The following is a 13,340-nucleotide window of genomic DNA, read 5'->3' as shown; positions in this document are numbered from 1 at the left end:
AAAGAGGCAGAGCACCGCCGCAGATGGTACGGGGTAAACCTGCCACAGCATCATCCTTCCATTATTTTGGGATTTTATTAGATGGATACATTAATCATGAGCCAAGGGTTTAAATAAAAACTAGTATTTGTGCAATTCTGGTAAAAGATGCTTTCCGTAACTGATGCATTCTTAGACTTTTATCATAGAATGGAAAGATCTGTGGTTCATTCAAAGAAAGGCTGCCTGTACCTGGAATGGTCATCTGCAGTGGCCTGACGAGGTCCGGGTGCCTCAGTGGGTTCCCAGGATACACAAACCACTCCTTGACAGCCGGGCAGGTGCTGGTAACATCTGAAGAAAAAGAGTGGGGTCAGTAGGTGCATGACAGCGTGCATCGCTCACAGTGTCACAGACCCAGCTCTGCCCAGGTGGCCAATTCAAAGGTGAGCTCTCAAATCCAAGGTGACTGAGCAACCTTAGTTATCCAACAATTAATTTTTTATCCTCCAATCTGAGGGTAATCTGTTCATTCCATCAAGAACCATATCCTGTGGAACCAACAAAATCCTCAGGATAATCTGGGTAAGTAAACAATAATATGGGAGAGAGAGTTTACCATGTTAATGACTCCTACGATGTCTTTCCTCCCTACCCCCCTCACACTGTTCCAGAAAACACTTAAAGAAAACTGCTGGAATTTGACAGTCAACATGGATACAGTTTTTTAAAGCAAGACCAGGTAAAGAAGACAGTGGGTGTAACTGAGGAACTCTGAAGGGAGGACGTGAGCAGACAGCAGGTGCTTAAGGGGGACGGGAAGAAGAGGTGGTGTCCCTAGATGCCAGACATCCCAGCACAAAGGTGATCATCAGTCAGACAGCTGGTCAAGTTGGGCAGAAAGAGGCAGTCGGCTTGATCCAGGGCTGAGGGAAGCAGGCCTTGATGAAGAGAAGAAGAGGCGACACTTTTCTATAAAGAGCTGAGAAATGAAGTGGAGAGATGTCCCCTTAATGTAGAACAAAAACACAAAAACAGGAATCAAAAGATGAAGAAAGAGAGTTATCAATCCAGGAAGCCCCACCTGCATTTCACAGCAGTTCCAGGAGAAAACTGAGACAACACAGATTTGCTAAACACAGGATAAAGAGAACATCTCAAAACCTTCTAAGAAAAAAAAAAAGTCAGTAAAAAAGGAACATGAATCATTCCAGCACTCAACTTTGCAGTCGGCATTATCAGCACCTGTGACGCCACACGACCGTAGGGGTGGCTGTGATCGAGCACAGCCACTGAGCAGGGGACAGTGGGGATGGTCGTTTGTGAATGGGCAGAGCCACTGACCAGCCTTCCTACCTACCGTCAACACTAGAACTGAAGAAACGGTTCTAGCAACTGCATTCATGTGACGGACAATGGGCAGTGCCAGATTGTTTTCCCAGACAGAAGGGAAACAACTCTCTATCACGCCAATTTTGTGCCCATAGGCACTGTCCAGACTGTATCCTAGTGAGGGAGATAGTTCCTCAGATGAGGAGACAGAGACTGGAGATCAAGACTATTGAGGCCACGATCTGCAGAACAGAGCACCAGAGAGCAGGGCAGTGTGCAGATGGCAAGTGCCCTTTAGACTCTGGCTGAAGAGAGAGCTATCGGGGTATAGGGTAAGACTCAGAGAAGCCAGGCAAGGTCCTGGGGCTGGCCAACCAATGGAGCTTGCGCTGGGCTTGAAGACAGTGGAGTTTCCACTACCAGCAAACATGAAGAGACATCATCCTACACCTTGGGCACTCTAGTGATAGCCTGGAAGGCCCTATCTTAGGAGTAGGGCTGTGCTAGCTGTAAAGTAAAAGCCACAATGCACACAGCTTAATAAAGTTTAAAGGTAAGTCTCGGAAGGAGCAGGTAGAGTAACTGTCCGACAGAACTAAACTCCACACTCTTTTTAGTATCCAAAATGTTCTAGCATACAATCAAAAAACGCTAGATAAGAAAATAAGCAAAACTATGTGGACCCTGTAGGAGGAAGTCAACAAATGGCCCAGAGGAAGAGGCTAAAGAGATTGAGAAAGACAAAATCTTATTTAAAAAAACGCTCATTTCTTCCAAATTTGATAGGAAATATAAACCCACAGATTTAGGAAGCTCAAGAATCCCATGAAGGGGGCAGAGTAAACCTTACTCAAAATCCAGCAAACAGGAGAGGAACTGCAAAGACAGTCAGAGGAGAAAAGCCACGTTACACATGGGGAACAACGATAAAGATGAGCCTTGCTGTCTCATGAGAAACTACACATGCCAGGAGAAAATACAGAACGACCTAAAATTCTATATGCAGCAAAAATATACCCCCCAAAGAAAGATGAAATACAGTCCCGTACTTCACAAACGATGATTCGGTTAGTGACGGACTGCATACACATTTCTGGTGAAGCCTTGATGATCCTGACCCCGTGGAGTCCTAGACTAATGTGCATGCTTGTGTCTGAGCTTTTAACAAAGAAGTTTAAAAAAATTAAAAATTTCTAAAGTATGAATTCAGGAGGTAGAGTTAAAAATTTTTCTAATAGAAAAAGGCTTATAGAATGATATAAAGAAAGAATTTTTTGTCCAGTTGTATGATGTGTTTGTATTTTAAGTTACGTGTTAATTACAAGAGTCAAAAAGTTAAATAAATTTCAAAGTTTATAAAGTAAAAAAGTTACGGTAAGTTAAGGTTAATTTATTGTTGAGGAAAGAAATATTTTTTGAATGTATTATAGCCCTAAGTGTGCAGTATGTATAAAACCTACAGCAGTCTACGGTCATGTCCTGGCCTTCCCATTCACTTCCCACTTGCTCACCAGAGTCATTGGAGCAGCCTGCATGTGCAGTGTGTATAAAGCCTACAGCAGCACGGTCATGTCCTGGCCTTCCCATTCACTCCCCACTCACTCATGGACTCACTAGAGCAGCCTGCGTGTGCAGTGTGTATAAAGCTTACAGCAACACGGTCATGTCCTGGCCTTCCCACTCACTCCCCACTCGCTTACCAGACTTACTGGAGCAGCCTGCGTGTGCAGTGTATATAAAGCCTACAGCAGTATACGGTCATGTCCTGGCTTTCCCATTCACTCATGGACTCACTGGAGCAGCCTGCGTGTGCAGTGTGTATAAAGCCTACAGCAGCACGGTCATGTCCTGGTCTTCCCACTCACTCCCCACTCACTCATGGACCCACCGGAGCAGCCTGCGTGTGCAGTGTGTATAAAGCCTATAATTTAAAGTGGAAATTGGCAAACTACCAGCTCATGGGTCAAATCTGCCTGCTTTTTTACAGTCTGAAAACTAATAATGTTTTCATATTTTTTTAATGGTTGGAAAAAAATGTTTTTAAGAATATTTTGTGACTCCTGAAAATTATACTCTAAAAAATTCAAGTTGGCCGGGCGTGGTGGCTCACACCTGTAATCCCAGCACTTCGGGAGGCCGAGGCGGGCAGATCACAAGGTCAGGAGATCGAGATCATCCTGGCTAACACAGTGAAACCCCGTCTCTACTAAAAATACAAAAAATTAGCCGGGCATGGTGGCGGGTGCCTGTAGTCCCAGCTACTCGGGAGGCTGAGGCAGGAGAACGGTGTGAAACCGGGAGGCGGAGCTTGCAGTGAGCCAGGATTGTGCCACTGCACTCCAGCCTGGGCGACAGAGCAAGACTCCATCTCAAAAAAAAAAATTCAAGTTTTGGCCTGGTGCAGTAACTCACATCTGTAATCCCAACACTTTGGGAGGCTGACGTGGGGGATATCTTGAGGTCAGGAGTTTGAGACCAGCCTAGGTAACATAGCGAGATCCTATCTCTTCAAAAAAAGAATATTTAAAAATTAGCCGGGTGTGGTGGTGCATGCCTGTCATCTCAGTTACTCAAGAGGCTGAGGCAGGAGGATCCCTTAAGCCTTGGAGTTGAAGGCTGCAGTGAGCTGTGATGGTGCCACTGCACTCCAGCCTGGGCAACAGAGTGTGACTCTGTCTCTAAAAAATAAATAAATCAATAAAATAAAATTCAAGTTCTGTCACATGGAAAATTGAATAAAGGCTTCCTGGCACACAGACACATTCATTCATGTACATGTTGTCTACGGCTGCTCTTGCACTACAATAGCAGGATTGGGTAGTTGTGACAGGGACTGTGGAGGGAGCCCTCAAAACCTACAATATTTATTATTATCTGACCCTTCACAGAAAAAGTGTGCCAACCCCTCATGTATTATAGGGTTTAAAACATATGCATAATCTCCAAAGGTTACATATTATATGCTGCCATTTATATAACATTCTGAAATGAACAAGAACATAGAGATGAAAAACAGATTCGCAGTTGCCAGTGGACAGGAATGGAGGGAAGAAAGATTGCCAGGACATAGGGGCACACGGAGGGAGTGCTAACAAACCAGCTCTGTATCTTGGCTGTGGTGGTAGCTGCAGGATCTTTGCATAGACCTACACACCCACACACATAAATGCATGCATGTAAAAAATGGCACAACTGAATAAGGTCTGCAGTTTAGTTAGCATTGTACCTGATGTTAACTTTCTGGCTTTGATATTACACCACAGTTATATAAGATGTCATCTTTGGAGGAATCTGAGTGAAGGGTGCATGGGAAACTATGTACTATTCTTGCAACTTCCTGTGAATCTGTAATTATTTCAAATTTAAAATATATATATATGTACAAGACATTAAACGACAATAGCAAAAATGTTGGGGAGAATGAAAATACAGTTATAAGGTTTTTACATTGCTAGTAACATAGTATATTGTTTGATAGTAAATGGTGACGTTAAAGATATTAAAAGTAATTGCAAAAACCGCAATTAATTTGCACCAATCTAACAGACCCCAGATCAACCACTTTTTTTTTTTTTTTTTTTTTTTCCCTGAGATGAAGTCTTGCTCTTGTCCCCATCTTGTCCCCAGGCTGCAGTGCAATGGTGTGACCTTGGCTCACTGCAACCTCTGTCTCCTGGGCTCAAGCAATTCTCCTGCCTCAGCCTCCCGAGTAGCTGGGATTACAGGCGCCTGCCATCACGCCCAGCTAATATCTGTATTTTTAGCAGAGACAGGGTTTCACCATGTTGGCCAGGCTGGTCTCAAACTCCTGACCTCAGGTGATCTGCCTGCCTTGGCCTCCCAAAGTGCTGGGATTACAGGCGTGAGCTACCGTGCCCGGCCAACTACTTTTTTTTTTTTTTTTTTAAAAAAAAGGTAAATCTAATAATCCAAATGAGTGCATAAAACACAATACTAAAAATTATTAAACTAATCCAAAAGAAGTATGAAAATGAGAAAATAAGGTGGGGAAAAAAGAACAAAGAGCAAAACAGAAGAGTGAGCCCTAATTACGCCAAAAGTTACGTTCAGTGTGAACATTCCAATTAAAAGAGAGACTGTGACACTGGACATGTTGTTTTTAAAAGAGATGCACTTTAGATGTTAAGAAATAGTTTAAAACGATAGAAAAAATACCATATCATGCAAACATTAACAGTAAGAATACTGGAATGACTATATTACAATAAAACAAAGACAACTTTAGGACAAGGAGTATTACCATGTTTTTAAAAGTGAACTCTCCTGTTAAAAGGGTCGATTCATTAAGAAACATAACAGTCCTCAACGTATATGCACCTAACAACAGAGTTTCAAAATACCTAAAGCAAAAACTGACAGAACTGAAGGAATAAATAGACAGATCCACAGTAAGAGCTGGAGTTTTTAACCGTTTTCTCCTGGGAACTAAGAACAAGCAGACAGAAAATCAGTACAAGACTTGGAATAACCTTATTAACACTGCTGACATTTACAGAACACTATACTCAACAACTGTAAAATACACAACATTTTCAACTACAAATGGGATCATAAACTAAGTCAAACAAATAACATAGGATACACTTCATTATTATCATATATAAATCAGCAAAAACAGCATTTTATTTTCATATCTTAATAATGTAAACTTCATGTAGAAAGCCAAAAAGTTGAGGGAGAAAGAAAGAAACTAAAGATCAACCATGAAGACAAGTTCAATGTGAATGGTTTTTCCTGTTTATGTGGTTATCTAATAAAGTTATCCACTTGGTCATAAATATATTACATTAACAAAGTATGAATTTTAGGTTAGTGAAGTTTATATAGTTTAATGAAATAGTCTGAAAATAATTCCAATATTATTATTTAATGTAAAAATGTTTTCATGAGGAAGATCTCTTTTTTCCATCGAGTCAATGTGCAAACATCCATGTTAAGAAGGAATGTGGGTAGAGAGCGCATAAGAAAAAGAAATTTTAAAAAATGACTTAAATAACATTTGGCTCCAGAGTTTATTATACAGGTTATTTCTGTTTTTAAATCAGCTTAAACATCTTTCTCATGTCTGCTTCCTTAGGTCACAGGGGTGAACTCTTGCGGTATGTATGGGAGAAAGCAGTGCATGCTGGGTGGCGCTACAGGAATCTAACAAAAACTGGATTTAAATAACCCCACTACCCCTGAGCCCCATCATCCAAAAATAATAATGATGACTTTTCCATCTGATGATTCTATCATCACTTTTAGATTATGTAAATGCTCACTCTCTGGAACAACAGAGTAAGGTTAATATTGACACGTCTGGAAATAATGATGTTTAGGCAAATGGACCACTTTCATCGGTATCCTACTCCTTCTCTCTCTTATCCTGGTAATAGTGTGTAGACCATGTTTCTTATCAACGCACTCTCAAATCAGACCATAAAGTACCTAAGGTCTCTGTCTAAAACGAACAAGGCCTTACTGAAATAGAAGGTCACTAAATGCATTCAACATCTCTGGTTTCTAATATGAAGTGTTCTTCCACACTCCTGATTCCCCCCAAAACTATTCCAAATGGTGAGTTATGAGACCTTCACTAACTTTCTCCTTGGGGTTAGAATTCCTCATTTTCACTATTTGGGTCCTTGATGGTCCACTCTCTACTCTTGTTGCTAAGCACATAATGGAAATATAGATGAGAAAAAACACAAATTACAAAAACACCAAAGGAAAATTGTTTGTATTTAAAAACATGATCACTAGATTTTGTAAAATTATTTTATAAAAATCACATTTTGAGGGAAGACTAAGTAGACATTGTTTTCTTCTAATAATAGGCATACTCTACTCTCCCCTACAGGAGGAAAGAATTTTCACACTTTTAAAAAAGCAAAAATCCTTTTAAGGCATAAAAATATGACATTTTATAGAAATCATGCATTCTTCTTTTAATGCATACTGATCGACTTACTGCTAATTAGATATAGATGTCCAATGGCACTTACGCTTAATTTTTTACAGATGTCAGTGGTATTCTCAATTATAGATTTGACAGGGAAATAAAACCCATTTAATTGTCTTCATGTCTTGAAATAATGCACTCTATTTCATCTGGCCAGTTTCTCAGAACTCAACTCCAAATAGAACCTTTACTAAGAGAGACCAACCAATTCTCACCTTGACAGTCCTCCAGTAAGAGTGAGTAGACTCGCTGTCGAATGGGACGGTAAATGAAGGCCTGGCTGGGTAAGGCCTGGTCAAGCTCATCTTCTAGGGTGTTGCTGCATTCAATCTCTCCACTGCTCATGATGTTGTACACCAGGTAGCTTTCTGCTTGGACGTGATGTGTCCTAGCAACCTGTTTGAAATTTAAATACAACTGAATTTCTCCTTAAAAACAAGATAGTAACCTTAAATAGGAAAAGTCAATGCCTTTCATCATATGCCAGTTTTTTAAGGCCCTCAGAAATGTAACTGACCCTGAAATTCATGACATCAAGTTGCCATGTTCTCTTTCCTTTGGACTACCAATTTCAAACTTTCTATTCCCCCTCCTCCTCCCTCCAAACATCTACCAGTCTTATCTTCTGCAGTATCTCACTGTTCTGTCTCCTTGATAACCTCCCAGTAACCAGGTGCTCACTACTTCTCACCAGTATTGCTATGAAAGGGTCTTAATCCCCTAGCCCAGTTTCTCCCCTTTCCAACTCATCCTTCACACCATTGCCATACTGCCTTTGAAAACTTTGCTACCCTATTCAAAACATTTGAATGGCTACCACAAATCCTTCGCCATAACATTTGAGGCCCCACTATAAAGCCTCAATCTCCTTTTTCCAGCCTTGCACACCATTTCACCCTCATAGAAATGGCCATAATCCAGTCTCAACAGAACATCTTCATTGCTCCTCAAGAGTACTCAATCCTCTTCTACCTTTACTTGTGCCCCATAAGAACTTACCCTACCCAGAATCTTTCTCTTCCAGTCTTTCCCAGCTTCCCACTTTACAATCCTCTTTTCCCTTTAAGGTTCGCTGATGTCACCCTCTCCTCCTCCCTTAGACAGGACCAACCTCCAGCTTGCCTTATGGAGTTCATATCCTATTTTCCCTGTAACACAGCTGTCTGGTCTGCCTCCCTTATTAAACTGTAAGCTGCTTAGCATTAGAAGCCGTACTATATTCATTCACTCATTTGTTCAGAAATTGTTTACTGAGTGAAAAAACCATGTGCCAGGCACAGGTGCTTCTCCTCTGTAATGTCAAGACAGTGCTGGCTCATGGTAGGTGATGAGATACATGATTTAAATTAATTCCACTTTCTCATTAAATAAGTAGTTAAAATCAGAAGGGCTATCATAGCCTAAATATATAGGTTTTACCTTCCAGTGAAGAACATTCTTATTACTGTGAGAATAAGTTCATCTAGATTACTATTCAAAATTTAAATCCAGTCTACTACTAAAGGCATTAAAATGTGATGCTAGAATAACCTGGATACCAGAAACTCTGAATCCTAAGAGTGTCTCATCTATATGTACTTAAATAGTCCTAGTTATGTTGATTCATTATTCGTAGGCTTCAGTCTTAATCTCTCTGTTCCTTACCTTCTTCCTATAGAAAATGGGTTTAATAAAAAAGTGCCCAGCTCCCAGGACTACTGTGAGGATTAAATGCATCAATATAAGAAAAGCACTTGTCCTGAGGTGTGACTTGCAGCTCACTGCCAATGCATGTTCTATAAGATTATGATACTATCCGGCCAGGCACGGTGGCTCATGCCTGTAATCCCAGCACTTTGGGAGGTCGAGGTGGGTGGATCACTTGAGGTCAGGAGTTCAAGGCCAGCCTGGGCAACATGGCGAAACCCCATCTCTATTAAAAAATACAAAAATTAGCTGGGCGTGGTGGAGTGCGCCTGTAGTCCCAGCTACTCAGGAGGCTGAGGCGGGAGAATTGCTTGAACCTGGGAGGCGGAGGATATAGTGCCACTGCACTGCAACCTGGGTGACAGTGAGACCCTGTCTCAAAGAAACAAACAAACAGAAACTCAACTGATCTTCCAAAATGCTGACATAGAGAAGACACAGATATAAGGCTGTGGTTATGAGTGTATCCAATGTAACTGTTGTGCCCACAGCCTTTCTACCTGAGCATTTTTCCAGGGTGACTACGTATGGTTAAAATACACGTTTGAATTTTAGTTGCCTGTTAGGGTCGGAAGATGACATTGCAAAAAATTTTTATAGAGAAAATGTAAGGGCAATGTAAGAAACTTCAAAATTGTTTTCAAAGATACAATTAAGTGCAATCCATGTGAACAACTCTCGACCCACCACTTTGCCCAGGCACTCCCTTCCTGTGAGGACTCTCCTTGACTTTGCCTTCCCCAGCAAAGGCTCTTCCACTGCCAAACTCCCTGTCGGCTTTGCCTCCACTCTCAACCCTGAGCTGCAGTAACTCTCTGAGGCCATCAGGACCTCCTAATTACTGACCCAAGTGCCTATGTCTAGTCCTATTCTACCTCTTTACCTCTGTAGCATGTGATACTCCTGACCGTTTCTTTTCTCATTTTTGAAACTTGCCCCCTTGGACTTTTGTTGGGATTATCCCCTCCTTATTCTCCTTCCTCCTCTGCTCACTCCTGATCTCTCAGTGGACTGTTCCTTAAGTCTCCATCCCACATCATCTTGCTTTACACATAAAATAGGATAACTCCCAGATGTCTGTCTCTTGCCAGTAATAGAACTTTAGGCCCATATTTCACTACGAGAACATGTTACAGGTGCCATCTACTCAACTAAAGTATAACCCACTTAATATTCTTCTCCCTGTAAAACCTTTCCTCCTTCTTCCTTAGATTAACAGCATCTACCATCCCCGGTACTCAAGGAGGAACTTCACCTCCACAGCGAGACTTATTAGTTTCACTTTTGAAACATTTCTTGAATTTGTTTTTTCCTATTTCCATTGCCATTTTCCTAATTCTAGCTCTTTTGTATTTTACCTGAGTTACTACAATGGCCACTTTAAATCCACTCACTGCACTGTAATGTTTCAAAAACCAAAAATCTGATCACATCAATATACCTGCTTAAAAAAAATCGAATGCTGGTTGGCTGGCAGGTTCACATGGCTGCCCTCCAAGTCTCACCACACAGCTGCTCAGCTGCTGTCCAGGCCTGAGTTTTGCATCAGACTAGGAGCAGGAGCTTCCTTACAGATCTATGTAGTTGTAACTAGATGAAAGATGGTGGTGTTCACAGTGCTGGGAACAAGGAAAGGTGTGTGGTTAAGATAGTTAAGTTTGGTCTAGAACTTGCTGAGGTACCTTTGAGACATTCATGTGGACACAGACCTCTTCTGTAAAACAAGGATAAGTCTATCTCACAGGGCTGTTGAGAAGATCTAATGAGAAAAGTTACCTAATGCACCTAGCACAGAACCTCACACGTAGTGGCCTCCATCAAATATCTTCAAAGGCGCTATACTACTTTCAGAATTAAGTCCAAATTCCTCACGTGGCATTTAATAACCTTCCCAATTTGGCTATGATTGTCTACCTTTTCCCATTTTTTTCTCCAAACCCCATACTCTAGCCTGGCCTTTCTCCCTGCGCCCCTGCGTGATGCAGATTCAAAACGCTACACCTTTAGTACTTCCACAAGTCCCAAGTCTTTGCTTATTCAATGCATATTTTGGCTGCCCCATTAAGGTCTGGCTCCAGTTCTACCTCTTTGGCGAACTTCTCCCTGTACTTTATTTATTTTTATTTTTTGAGACAGTTTTGCTCTTATTGCCCAGGCTGGAGTGCAAATGGCATGATCTCAGCTCACTGCAACCTCCGCCTCCCAGGTTCAAGCAAGTCTCCTGTCTCAGCCTCCCAAGTAGCTGGGATCACATGTGTGCGCCACCATGCCCAGCTGATTTTTGTATTTTTAGTAGAGACGGGGTTTCACCATGTGGGTCAGGCTGGCCTTGAACTCCTGACCTCAGGTGACCCACCTGCTTTGGGCCTCCCAAAGTGCTGGGATTACAGGCGTGAGCCACCGCGCCCGGCCTTCTCCCTGTACTTTAACCCACAATGTTCTCTTTCTCTCTCATATACTTATAGCACTTTTCTGTAACATTCATGTGACAGTATCCAACATTGGTTATGAGTTTTCACACATATAACGTCACACTTCCTAACGAGACTTAGAGACTCCTGTTGTGCATCCTCTCAGTGGCCAAACACTGAGGCAGTAATGCATCTTCACTAACAAATCCATCAGTGGATATATTTTCAATCATGGCATATTGGCTGGGCAGATACACATACCTTTAAGATTTCAGTGTCTGAAACCATGGTTACTTGTTGCTTTACTTCAGGCCCCACATTTGTGGGGTCTTCTTGTTTAATTTCAGGGTTTGTACGCATGAGAGCTTCTAGCTTAAATTCAAAATCTGTTGCTACAGGTAATTTTTTATTGATTTCAGGGTGTGTACACATGGAGTCTTCTTGCTTGGATATAGGATCTGTACATATGGAAACTTCCTGTTTGGATTCATGGCCTGTACACATAATTTCTTGCCTAGATTCAGGGTCTGTCCATATTAAAACTTCTTGCCTGGATTCAGGGCCTGTATACATGGGAACTTCTTGCCTGGGTTCAGAGTCTGTATACATGGGAACTTCTTGCCTGGATTCAGGGCCTGTACACATGGGAACTTCTTGCCTGGGTTCAGGGTCTGAACACATGGGAACTTCCTGCCTGGATTCAGGGCCTGTACACACGGGAACTTCTTGCCTGGATTCAGGGTCTGAACACATGGGAACTTCTCGCCTGGGTTCAGAGTCTGTATACATGGGAACTTCTCGCCTGGATTCAGGGCCTGTACACATGGGAACTTCTTGCCTGGATTCAGCGCCTGTACACATGGGAACTTCTTGCCTGGATTCAGGGTCTGAACACATGGGAACTTCTTCCCTGGATTCAGCGTCTGAACTCATGGATATTACTTGCTTGTCCAAAGTTATTACACCTTTGGGTTTTTGGAAAAACCATGGAGATTTTTGTCCTGGTAAAAGATATGATGCCATTCCTTTATAAAAAAGAGCTTTGTTTGGTCCCAGAGGTAATATCTCTTCTAATTTTTTCTCACCTTGATACAAGTGAAGAACTTTCGATATATGGTCTGACACAGCTAATATGATGTTACCTTTTTTGTCAAAGTTCTCTTTTACAGAGGTGTAGGATGATAAGCATTTGTACCTAAAGCTTTCAAACATGCCCTCTGGGATTATGTCATTACCAAGGAGGCAGGCCAGAAGAGGAAGGTCGGCCACACGGAGGCCCAGACTCTCACAGAGCTTCTCTCTGCAGAGCATGACGGTGTCCAGACTCTCTAGGCAGAGCTCGCTAATTGAAAAGTAGGGACAAGTGTCATAGATTAGGTAGTCAGTGTCTTCCCCCAGAATCCCAAGACAGTTATGCTGGAGGCCATAGGAAGCTACCTCATAATCTGCTTCCTGTAAGGAACACAAAGTTTCCTGGCCCAGTGTCTTTAGAGCAAATCGTGTAAACACAGCTAGCCCTGAGGGGATGAAGAACATATTTCTGCCTGGCTGCTCCTTGTGTGACTTGATGTAATGAAAAATCCTGGATATCTCCCTGTTGTTCTTGAGCCTTCGTTTCACCCATTCATCTCTCTTATCCTGCTCCACCATGCCATCAAAGAAGAATATCAACTTGATCCCAGCTGCTGTAAAAGTTTTAACAAAATCTCGCAAAGCAGAAAAGTATTCTCGCCACTGGCCACCGCAGATCCAAGATTCTGGAGTATACCAATATCTGAGACAACACATGGCATCAACCACAATGGTAGGGGTACATCCAGGATACTTGCTTCGGTGGTGCTCTGCCAGTTCTTTGAAATTTACTACTGTACATATATGTGGGCAGGTACTTCCCACAAATCCTTGCAAACCTCTCACACCCATAACTGAACTCCGGGAAAGGATCTGGAAAGAAAAATACATTAATC

The 13,340-nt window shown here is 42.0% G+C and overlaps 1 protein-coding gene across 19 annotated transcripts in view; it reads right to left on the bottom strand.

Moving 5' to 3' along the window:
• The window catches only part of FAM120B (family with sequence similarity 120 member B), a 97,609-nt gene that overhangs the window by 73,603 nt on the left and 10,666 nt on the right, over positions 1–13,340 (bottom strand). For all 19 annotated transcript variants that reach the window (XR_010126821.1, XR_010126822.1, XR_010126820.1 and 16 more), the window contains exons 2-4: positions 11,635–13,317; positions 7,492–7,672; positions 232–333 (exon numbers count right to left, since the gene is read on the bottom strand). Coding sequence is in view for 10 of the 19 variants with exons in the window: in XM_054490282.2 (XP_054346257.1) it covers positions 232–333; positions 7,492–7,672; positions 11,635–13,296 (1,945 nt within the window). In the remaining 9 variants the exon portion in view is untranslated. The remainder of the gene's footprint in view (positions 1–231; positions 334–7,491; positions 7,673–11,634; positions 13,318–13,340) is intronic.

Source organism: Pongo pygmaeus, chromosome 5, assembly GCF_028885625.2.
Source record: "Pongo pygmaeus isolate AG05252 chromosome 5, NHGRI_mPonPyg2-v2.0_pri, whole genome shotgun sequence".
NCBI classification, from domain to species: domain Eukaryota; kingdom Metazoa; phylum Chordata; class Mammalia; order Primates; family Hominidae; genus Pongo; species Pongo pygmaeus.
The sequence above is the reverse complement of the archived record's forward strand: the minus strand, read 5'-3'. Positions and strand labels throughout refer to the sequence as shown.